The 12563-nt window shown below is 35.6% G+C and overlaps 1 protein-coding gene across 4 annotated transcripts in view; it reads right to left on the reverse strand.

Moving 5' to 3' along the window:
- Positions 1–12563, reverse strand: part of LOC126470469 (syntaxin-binding protein 5) — a 1027167-nt gene that overhangs the window by 53807 nt on the left and 960797 nt on the right. For 3 of the 4 annotated variants that reach the window (XR_007586213.1, XM_050098331.1, XM_050098329.1), the window contains exon 20: positions 8070–8153. The exons of the other annotated variant lie outside the window; for it this stretch is intronic. Coding sequence is in view for 2 of the 3 variants with exons in the window: in XM_050098331.1 (XP_049954288.1) it covers positions 8070–8153 (84 nt within the window). In the remaining variant the exon portion in view is untranslated. The remainder of the gene's footprint in view (positions 1–8069; positions 8154–12563) is intronic. 4 annotated transcript variants of the gene reach the window in all.

The raw sequence follows: 12563 nt of genomic DNA on the forward strand, positions 1-12563 counted from the left end.
TGTGTTACTAGCCTTGCTACCCATGTTTCATATTTAAGACTTGGCAGACAATATTAATAATAACCTTGCAATTTTTTGAGATACTTCAGTTATCTATAATGAAGTACTGTCTGAAAAATGCAGCACAAATGTTCAGCCAGGTCTTGGTACATTTTCAAAGTAGTATGAATATTGGAAAATTGCTTTAAATGTTCAGAAATGTAAAATTGAGTACTTCACAAAATGAAAAAATATAGTAACCTGGGATTACAGTATCGCAGCAGGGTATAACCATTTTTAGGACTGTGATGTGAATTCATCACATAGGCTCAGTCATAGGTACAACAGATGGCAAACTTCAGTTCATTGGTAGAATACTGGGAAAATACCATCAGTCTACAAAAGAGATTGCTTACAAAACACTCAAGCAAATTATCCTAGAATATTGGCAAAGTATGTGTGTGGGATCTCTACTAAACAGGACTAGTACACACATGATATTGAATGAGTTCAAAGTAGGGAAGAACAAGTGGTCTAAGCTACATTTGGCCCATGGGAGAGTGTCACAATGCCAAAAAACCCAACCAGCAGATACTTGGGGAAAGATGCCAACTATCTCACAATAGCCTACTTCAGAAGTTTCAGGAATCAGTATTAAATGAGGAACCAAGGAACATACAGCGACCCCCTACATATCACTCCCACAGGGACTCAAAGACAAGGTTAGACTAATTACAGCATACATAAATGCATCTGAGTAATAATTTTTCCCACTCTTCATATGTGAAAGAAACAGGAAGAAATACTACAACAGGGTACAATGGGAAGTGCACTCTGCCATGCACTTCACAGTTGTTTGCATACTATAGATGTAACTGTAAATGATGTGGAATAAAAATATTAAGTTCACTTGTGTTATATTTCACTGTAGTCCACATTTCATTACTAAAAATGGATTTGGAAGATATCAGGCTGAAACAAAAGTTATGTTGGATTAATGAGTGTTGACTTATCTGCTTCAGTTGCTAGTTTGTATTACAACTGCTGATGACAGTTCAGCTACTGAGAAGAGAAAAATAGAAAGAAAAATGTCTCATTGATGCCATAGTCATTTGGGACAGAACACAAGCTTCATTGGCAGATTGTTAGTGATGGAAATTGGCTTTTTTTGCAACCTCGGCATTAGCCTTAAGTAGTTTTGGAATATCACAGAAAATCTAAGTCAGGAAAGGGATTTTTTTTATCCCATGTAGCATTTCACACTGTATTCAAATTAGAAAAGTAGGGCATGTACTTTCATTTATTTTTCAAATAATGATCTTTCATTTAGGAAGCTGGGAAGGAAAAAGAGAATGAATAAAGATTTATACATAGAGAAATAGAAAGGCAATATACCTGTTGAACAACTTTAATATAGGGTTTATTAATAATGGAATATAGAAATACAAAACATTATCAAATGAGTCAAAAGTTGTCTCTGAAAACTGACAGCCAACTTTACATGCACAGAATCAGGCTCAGGCATAATCACATTCACATGCACATGCAAAAAACATTGCGGTATACAATATTCACAAGAGACTTTCATCACATGGCTCATTCAGACAAATGCTTGTCTTTTAGAATGCAGAAGGTTTTGTGCCCTTTGAGCAAAGCAAAAAATTTTGCAAGACACATGCAACTGATGCATTTTCAATGCCAAATTTCGCAAGGTGCAACTGTTTCCTGAAATAAAAAAATACATTTCCAAGCATCACTTAGCTGAAACACCACATTCAGTTCACACTTTTACTCTAACAGCAGACTTAATTTTATGAATCTGGCGTTTTCATCTCAAAGCTCAAGATTAAGATATATATCTGGATCTTCCTAAAAACATAATCACCATTAATGCATATCACCTGCAACAGGTTTATTAAAACTGACATAAAATTTAGAGGAAAACAAGTTCTCAGTACAAAAACCTCAAAAAATGTAGTACCACTACTTTTTTAGGCAAGTTTTTACACTGTCACCATGTAAATTGTAACAATAACCAAATAACAAATTTTCATATGAATGAAACGTGTACTGTTAAAACAGTAGAGACACATATTAATTCACATTTCACCATGGAAGCATACATTACAGTCAGATACCTTTAATGACTGTAAACTACTGAGAAACTTTTTACTCCTCTAGAAGAGAAGAGAAAGCTAAGTTTTTACAGGATTACCCTTAGTTCCATTATCAAAAAGAATGCTTGTAATTGTCTTACTTTTACAGACAAAACTTAGTGATGAAAAGTGAAATATTCCATATTACATCACTGCAGAAGCAAGTGAGCACCAAAATCATTATTCACCAGTGGCCATTAGCAACTATGGTGATATGTGTAAGCATTACTTTGTAACAGCGATCATTTTTTTTTTTTTTTTGCACAGTTAAGATATACATAGCAGACAGTCCAAGAATAGACTGGAAGTGTATGGATTCACTTCTGCTGATACAGACAGGCAGTCTTGCCAAGTACTTTTGAACACATTTCTCAATAACTGTCTTGAGCAGATAGTTTGACAGCCCATACCCAATGGAAAAATTTTAGACCTTGTTGCTACAAACAGACCTGACATTATTGCCAGTGTTGGTATAGAGACAGGAATTAATGACCATGATGTCATCATACAAATGATGATTACTGAAGTCTGTAAATCCATTGAGAAGGCTGAGAGACTAGTTTTGCTCAGATAAGCAGTTCTTAGCATCCCACTTAATGAATGGACATAATTCATTTCCAATATAATGGACATAGAGGTATTACGTGCCAAGTTCAAATGGATTGTAAATTGTGCTCTGGAGAAGTACACGCTGAGTGATTGGAGTAAGGACAGAAAAGACCCAGTGCAGTTTAATAACAAAATTCAGGAAATTTTGAAGAAGCGGAGAATGTTGCACTCTTGTTTTAAAAAAGAATGTACAAATAATGACAGGCGAAAGGTAGTAGAAATTTGTGCCTCTGTAAACAGATTGATGCACAAAGCATACAACTACCACCATAATACCTTAGCAAAAATATTCTGCTGATAACCCAGCAAAATTCTGGTCCAACATAAAATTACTAAGTAGGTCAAAGGTTTCTATCCACGCATGTGTTGACCAGTCATGTGGCAATAAAAGACGGCAAAAGAAAAGCTGAAGTTTTAAATTTCACATTTAAGAAATCATTCATACACAATGATCATATGAACACAGTGCCGTCTGACTGCTGCACATGTTTCCATACAGAAGACATAATACCTAACAGGCATCCCTGGTGTAGAGGAACAACTGAAAGAGGTGAAAATAAATAAGCCGCAGATCAGGATAGAATGCCAATTCAGTTTTCCAGAGAGTACTCTGCAACATCTGGCCTCTTACTTAGCTGGCATTTATCATGAATCTCTTGCCCATTGCTAAGTCCCAGGTAACTAGAAAAAAAAAATACAGTTGACTACTGTATATAACAAAGATAGAAGAACAGGCCTGCAAAATTATAAATTAATATCCTTAACATCAGTTTGCTGCAGAAATCTTGAACATGTTCTCAGTTTGAATATAATAAATTTACTTAAGAAAGAAAGCTTCTGTCCACAAATCAGTACAGATTAGAAAGCATTGGTCATTCAAAACTAAGCTGACACTTTTCTCACATGATATCTTACAAATCCTGGATGTAGGGCAACAGGCAGATTCCAAATTCCCAGATTTCTGGAATTCATTTGACATTGGCACCCCACTGCAGGCTATTGACAAAGGTCTGAACATATGGAATAGGTTCCCAGATTGTCATGGCTCAAAGACTTCTTATGTAATAGAATTCAGTATGTTGCTCTCGACTGTGACTGTTTATTAGAGACAGGTTATCATCAGGAGTGCCATAGGGAAGCTTGATAGGACCACTCTTATTTTCTATGCACATAAGTGATCTGATGGACAGGATAAGCAGTAATCTGCTGTGATTTGCTTATGATGATGCAGTGTATGGGAAGGTGTTGAAGTTGAGTGACTGTAGGAGGATACAGACAAAACTTTTAGTTGGTGTGATGAATGGCAGCTTGCTCTAAACATAGAAAAATGTAAGTTAATGCATATGAGTAAGAAAAACAAGCCCACAATATTCTAACACAGCATTAGTAGAGTACTGCTCGACACAATTGTGTCAATTAAATATCCAGGCATAATGTTGCAAAGTAATTTGAAACGCAACGAACACATAAGTACATTAACAGAGGTAGGTAAATGGTTGACTTTGGTTTATTGGGAGCATTTTAGGAAAGTGCGAATTCACCTCTAAAGCAGACAGTGTGTGGAACACCAGTGCAACCCCTTTCTCAAGTACTGCTTAAATGTTTGGGATCCCACCAGGTCAGGTTAAACAAAGACATTGAAGCAATTCAGAAACATACCGTTAGATTTGTTAGTGGTAAATTCAGTCATCAAGTGAATGTTATAGAGGTGCTTTGTGAACTCAAATGGGAATTTCTGGAGGGAAGACAATGTTCTTTTTGTAGAACCCTACTGAGAAAATTTAGAGAACCTAGCTGCTGAGCTATTCTACTGCTGCTAACATTATCTTTGTGATCATTACACAAAGTTTAAGCAAGAGAAATTGGGGCTCATATGGAGACACACACACAGACAGACAGACAGACCGACAGACAGACAGTTGTTTAACCCTTGCTTTATTTGTGAATGGAGTATGAAAGGAAATGACTAGTAATGCCACAAGGTACCCTCTGCTATGCACCAGATGGGGGCTTGCAGAGTATGCCTGTATGTAGATGTAGACTCATGGAAAAAATTATTGTAAAGAACCAGAATATCCAGCCTCATACTGTGTACATGCTGACATAAGGAATATTGTGCAGATACTGTTGTAATTCTAGAAAAATTGATGAATTTCTTCACGATGCATGCTGTGAAACATTAACGATACAGTCAATGCCATATCAACAAATAGTTTACTACCAGTTTGTTTGGGTCATACTGAAAATGAGTTACCACTATCAGCTACAAAGTGTATCGACTATAGTCAAATGGACTGTGTCACATTTAATGAAAATTTTCTCTGTCATCATTTGCTCTGTTGAGCAATAAGCCTTAGTAAAACACTCTTTAGCATTTTGGATATTGCTGACTGACCATTACATGAGCCATCAGCCACACTGCCTTGTTCTTATGAGAAACATGCAGATGAACTGAACAAACACTAAAGGAAAAGTAATTGTAGGAACTTCAAGCAGCATTGTATGATTCTTCCCCTATCCCACCATCCCCATCACATTTTTCCAGTTTGGTTGGCACCCTATTAAACCAACAGATTTTTTCCCTGCATTCCTTGTGCTTAAATGTGCCATTAAGTTGGCACCAAATGTATCATCATAAATAGTATCATATCTGACCAGCAGTAATAAATGGGGAAAGTAGCTATATCGTACTGTCAAAAATAGAGTACAGAACTTTTTTTTCCTACGCAAGAAGTCTCTGTTATGAACACCAAATAAATTCCTTGAAGACAACTTATTTCATTGTTATGACATACTTATCATATTTCATAGGAATACTACAAAATGATAAACAGTCCCTCACTGACAGAATCAATTAATTAACCTTATATGACACTGTATTGAGGTCCTTCAAGGAATAAGAGCGAGTAAACTGAATGTGCTGCTTCAATTTCAACCACTGGTACTAATGTGTACATCTTATCACTAATGTTTCAGCTGTAAATGTTTCATTATATATCATGCATTATCATCATGGTGTACCTAAATTAACATACTAACAGAAACAAAATTCCTTTATAAAATTTTAACAAACCATGCTTTTACATTATACACATTAGTTACTACTATCAATGGTATTGCTTGACTCGGCAAGTCTTTTTTCTCAGTCTATAATAAGAATAAAGTAATTTATTAGCTATTTTTTTAAAGAAAAGAAGTGCAATTTTGAGCAAACAAATGTTCTAAAATTAGTAAAGTGCAAGATTTTGTTATACGTATATGTAACTCAGCTCAAAACAAGCATGCATTTAGTGCTGTGGATACTTATTGTTTTTTTTTAGAAAGAATAAATTTCTTAAAATTTTATATATATATATATGTATATATACGCAAATCTGCATGCAAAATTAAATAACGCAACCTGTAACTAAATCTGAACTTCAACTAAGAACATAATCTGATAGCGTCCATGGCTGGCTTGAGTTACAAATGTGATATAAGTGTAAGTCTGAGTGGTGCTCCCCTTACAGTTTTTGTATTTTGCTCTTATTAATATTCTGTATTCAGTCTAATCATTTTTACTATTGTCCTCACACAGCAATAAGCAGAGTGCAAGATTTTATCTGTTTTAAACCCAGAAATCTCTCTATTTTACCAACAGACATAATTTCTTGATGTACAGAATGTAAGCTGTATACTGAGGCTCATATATTCATCAGCTGCTATCCCTCACCCAGATGTATGCTTTCAAATGTATGCCATAGTTGGACTTTAAATGATGAATGCAGGTTCTGTTGAAAACAATCACATGCCAGAGAGATCATTGGTAACCTGAAACAGTCTCCTTTTTTTCAATAGCTACATAAAAATCAAATATATATTTCTATATATTTATCTATATATACAGAGGCCATCACTGCAAGAGGCTGTAGAGGCTTTTCAAATGGGCCCGTCAAATTTGTCACCAGTATTGAGAACACTGGGCAAGACCAAGTTTCCACCATCTGTACAACAGTAACTGTGGATTTAAAACTGACTTCACACAGTATTTTATTCAGAACAAACAATATGTACCTGCTTTACATTAGATGTATTGAGGCTAAAAATGCTACGATGATTTCTTCTCCATCATAAAAAACAATGGGTTTTATCTTTTTTTCAGTATATGTGGATACAGATGTCATTGTTGCATTGTCACCTGGTAAATAATTTTCACTTTATTCAGACCAAAATTAACAACAGGAAAGAGCATAGATGAGATTACATATGCAAAATTCTTTTTTGCGAACATGATTATGTAAAATGCAATTACATTTTGGTGAAGTTTTGGTAGATTCGCTGTGGCAATGGATTTAAAAAAAATTTAATACAGGTATCAATTAATAAATATGTGTGTGTGTGTGTGTGTGTGTGTGTGTGTGTGTGTAACAACTGTCAGCTTTCAGGAACACGTTTTAGCTCTCTGCTTTTGTGGTGGAATTCTTTATCTTATCTGGTTTACAGTACATCTCATCTTGTTTCATACTGATAGTCAACCAATTTTTGCTTACTTTTATGTTCCACTCTTCCTAATATTAATAGATACAAGATAACAAATTGAACTGTCTGACAGAACAAACTATGCAATATTTCCACAAGTGTTCCTGAAAATGTATATCAAAGAAAGCCTTAGTAACCTAATGCATACATATTTAGTATTCTTCACTGATGCATGGTTCATTGTCTACCAAGGAAGGTAATAAGAAGGTGATTGCTACACATTTCATTAACTTTGTCAAGGCAGTCATCACCATGCTACTGGAATATGGAATTCAATGTAACTCTTGCTCTAATTTTGTCATTTCTTAATGAGTTTATATTATGGTATTTTAGATACTAACAATCACTCTTAACCACCACAGCTAATTGTTCTGATAAGGTCGTATTGTAACTATAGAGACTTGACTGCTTATGTGCTCTACTATATATTAAGCAATAAAACATGGCTATTATATTTCTGAGAATTGAAACAGTTTTGTTTGCCTTTGTTGTGGAGGATAAATTACCACTCATCATCCATCAAAGATTATTACAATGCTTTATTTTCATTTCCAAAGATGGTGACATGCTGTTTCATTCATGCATATTGTGTTCGTAATATTCACCCATTGTCTTCTGACAATACATTGTCTTCTGACACTAAATCTCAGTTATATCACAATTTGTAAGCCAAGCAGCAAGGGACAAAATTTTGACTTCCCAGTTTACCCTATTTCAACCTACTGTGTGATTTAGTTCACTTTCTTTTCTTTTCTTAATTGTTCACTTGATGTAGACTGTATATACTGTAGTAGTGTGTCGACTTACTGGTCTGTGTCTTCATTAACAAACATCTGTTGGCCCCAAATGGATAACATAGGGTCTACAATGCCCTGTTTGGTTGTCTGAAAACTGTTAAGAGGAAGAGAGAAAGATTGCAGGGTTTGTTAGAGAAATAACAAATGTCTTCTCCTTTATTTAATTACTAGTAGTGGACTTGATGCAAGCTGTGTGTTTGTTAAAAAAAGTTTCATGCACTGTGTGTAACTCTGGTTTACATATAAAATATCTAATATCAATTACTTCTCATTTTAAAGTCCAGTAAACAGTTATGAAGTACTTATTTGGTTGTAAGATCACTTTTCTTGAACTATTAATGAGCTTTGATAAAACAGTGAAAATTATATCACACACAAAAACAGTTTTTCAGTATAACTGTATCTAATCCTACAAAACATTAATGTACAGATACAAATTACAGTGTTGAATACAAACATGAAAAGGAAGATTGCTATACTTCTGTGCAAGCAAGCACTCTGCAAAAAAACCACACCCACCCACACACACACACACACACACACACACACACACACACACACACACACACCTTCAAAATCAATCCTATTACATAGAACAGCATCTCTGTAGGTTTAAAGGGGTCATGGTATTTGCTTGTTGGAATGCAAATGACCATAAAATTTTATTTTAGTCTAAGTGCTTCTAATAGAAAAAGGCAATATCTCACATAAATATTTGTTTGTTTGATATTAATTGTATAAAAGATTACACCCTCACTGTTTAGTAACAATAAAATGATTAGAAAATAATGGAAGATACAGCATTGCAAGAACTGCAAAAATAATTTAACTTATAGTTACATTGGGAAAGAGATCATTGAAGACAGGCTGTAGAAGGGATTAATATTTATAAAAAATCATGTTAACACACAACAAGAAGAATAACAGACAATTTAACCATGAATAAAGTTCTCATATGTTAGCAATCATATTAAAAATAACGCAGTGTGTGTGTTGATCGCAAATTAATGGTCTATACACAGGTGCCACATAAGATAGTCACATTTGTTTATGATAAATGCTCACTGTACATCAATCTGACACACTTATCTAACATCCTCCAGTGGTAATGAACTTTAACGTATGCTTAGAGTGAGATTATCGGACATAAAGGAATATTTAGCAACTTAAATTAAATGTATGCTCCATTAAATGATTTTAATTCATCGGTTTCTACAGCAGCACGATTAGCACTGACTTTTCTTCCCCACCATACTTAACCACTTACTTTTTGAACATAATGCAAAACAACAATATTACTTAGCCAGACAATCAGAAGAACTTTCACAGTTCCATATCCCCAGAGACACATGAAATTAAATGTCATTCAATTAGAAATGCATAATACTGACAGAAGTAAGATGTTTCAGACACTACTCAGCAGATGAACTACAAATCAGCATTATCTCATCTGGCACAATATCTGCAGGAAAGCAAATGGAACCTGTGCAGTGTCCCTAGTAATGAAATTGTCTGCAAGTGTATTATTGTCAATCACTGCATGGCTCTTCTTACAATCTTTATCATGTTATTGAAAATAGTGAAAGCCAATTTTAAAAAATCCAAATAAGAATCTAAATCAAGGTAACTAAACAACATTTTGAGACCTGACCCTTATGAACTGATGACTATATCCTAACGTTTAATTAATCACCTTAATCAGGCACCAACATGTACGATTTTTCAGTACTGTTATTTTTCATGAAAAACCATCAAATCTTGAAATGTAGTAGTGTTTGACTGTGATTCAAGCCAAGATAAATGCTGTAGCAATCATTTGAGGGGCTAGTTCATCAACACAGAGATTCACTTGCATCCATGTGCTCTTTGAGTGTGGCAGAAGATCATCAGACACACAGAGAGAAATCTTGCTAACCAAAGTACCACAAGCTCCTTGTTCCCCAAATATCAGCACCTACTGAACCATTAAAATACAATAGCAATGTGCTAAGTACTGGACATGGCATGAAACTTAATAGATGATGCAAAAACGCCTCATGATAAAAACTTTTAGACTTTATTTCTACATCTACATCTACATTTATACTCCGAAAGCCACCCAATGGTGCGTGGCGGAGGGCACTTTACGTGCCACTGCCATTACCTCCCTTTTCTGTTCCAGTCGCGTATGGTTCACGGGAAGAACAACTTTCGGAAAGCCTCCGCGAGCGCTCGAATCTCTCTAATTTTACATTTGTGATCTCCTCGGGAGGTATAAGTAGGGGGAAGCAATATATTCAATACCTCATCCAGAAACGCACCCTCTCGAAACCTGGACAGCAAGCTACACCACGATGCAGAGCGCCTCTCTTGCACAGTCTGCCACTTGAGTTTGCTAAACATCTCCGTAACGCTATCACGGTTACCAAATAACCCTGTGACGAAACGTGCCGCTCTTCTTTGGATCTTCTCTATCTCCTCCGTCAACCCGATCTGGTACGGATCCCACACTGATGAGCAATACTCAAGTATAGGCCGAACGAGTGTTTTGTAAGCCACCTCCTTTGTTGATGGACTACATTTTCTAAGGACTCTCCCAATGAATCTCAACCTGGTACCCACCTTACCAACAATTAATTTTATATGATCATTCCACTTCAAATCGTTCCGCACGCATACTCCCAGATATTTTACAGAAGTAACTGCTACCAGTGTTTGTTCCGCTATCATATAATCATACAATAAAGGATCCTTCTTTCTATGTATTCGCAATACATTACATTTGTCTATGTTAAGGGCCAGTTGCCACTCCCTGCACCAAGTGCCTATCCACTGCAGATGTTCCTGCGTTTTGCTACAATTTTCTAATGCTGTAACTTCTCTGTATACCACAGCATCATCCGTGAAAAGCCACATGGAACTTCCGACACTATCTACTAGGTCATTTATATATATTGTGAAAAGCAATGGTCCCATAACACTCCCCTGTGGCACGCCAGAGGTTACTTTAACGTCTGTAGACGTCTCTCCATTGATAACAACATGCTGTGTTCTGTTTGCTAAAAACTCTTCAATCCAGCCACACAGCTGGTCTGATATTCCGTAGGCTCTTACTCTGTTTATCAGCCGACAGTGTGGAACTGTATCAAACGCCTTCGGGAAGTCAAGGAAAATAGCATCTACCTGGGAGCCTGTATCTAATATTTTCTGGGTCTCATGAACAAATTAAGCGTGTTGGGTCTCACACGATCGCTGTTTCCGGAATCCATGTTGATTCCTACAGAGTAGATTCTGGGTTTCCAGAAACGACATGATATGTGAGCAAAAAACATGTTCTAAAATTCTACAACAGATTGACATCAGAGTGACGTTTAAATCACCCAATCACTTCACAAAATGTATACTTGGAAAGATTTACTGGTAGCAACTGAATAGATGGACACACTGTGTCCACACAATGGCCTACATTATGATGTCAGCTGAACATTGGAAAGCTCCTCTGGGTCATGGAGACTACACAACAAATCAGTTTGTTGTATTTGGTTTATTTGACACCAATACCCATAATTTTAGTCCTCTTTTCATGTTGAAGTTGTTTTCATATATAGGAAGTTCTACAGACCATACTGTAGTGATGATTAAACATACACAAAACTTTAGTTTAAATTGTGGTATCAGATGGTCCACTGGCACCAACACAAGATCTGTCACTTTATAAGTATTGTCTCAACAACAGTTGATTATGTTCTTTGTCCAGTGTCTTGTTCCTTCCTTCTGTCATTCTAATGTACATTTGACAAAAGTGTGAGAGATTCTGTATATTTATGCTGTAGCTGGCAGAGAACACAGGCTTTTGAAGAATTAAAATATTCATGTTCTTTTTTCCATAATTCTGATAGTTTGCATACACACAACATTTTCTAAAAATTATGCTAATGCTAATTATCGGTGTGCACAAAAAGAGATTTTCTATTGCTTTTTGTTTCTCACCATTAGTACCAGAGGGCCATGCTCTATTTATCTCTGCATTAGAGTAGCCATTTTGACTATATGAAACTTTTAAATGTTCTGTTTCTTCCTCCACGTTCTTATAGCTCAATCCATGAATGGTCTGATTACACCTTGCTCCTGCTTGGTGCACTGATCGGTGTTTTCATGAACACACCAATCTGTGCAAGTTAAGTTTCATTTGAAAGTTATGCATTCTATTTAATGGACAGTTTCATAGATTTTAATTGTACTTTGTCCATTACACAACTGTTACGGAAATTCATGCAGCTGTATGAATATGAGTTTATTTTTTCAAAAGGAATAATTTTCTGCTACCAGTCTTTTATGAATGTTGCTTTATTTTTACAAGTATGACACTATCTGAGAATTTATCTCATTTTCAGGTGCTTATTCCTGGGTATTCTTATATCTGATTATCTAGTTGTGTGTTACTACAAGCAAAATACTACATTTTAAATTTAGTTTCATCTTTTTTCTTTCTTCTATAAAGAGAAAAATAAACCTGAGAAACCAA

This window comes from Schistocerca serialis, chromosome 3 (genome assembly GCF_023864345.2).
Source record: "Schistocerca serialis cubense isolate TAMUIC-IGC-003099 chromosome 3, iqSchSeri2.2, whole genome shotgun sequence".
Taxonomy (NCBI): Eukaryota; Metazoa; Arthropoda; class Insecta; order Orthoptera; family Acrididae; genus Schistocerca; species Schistocerca serialis.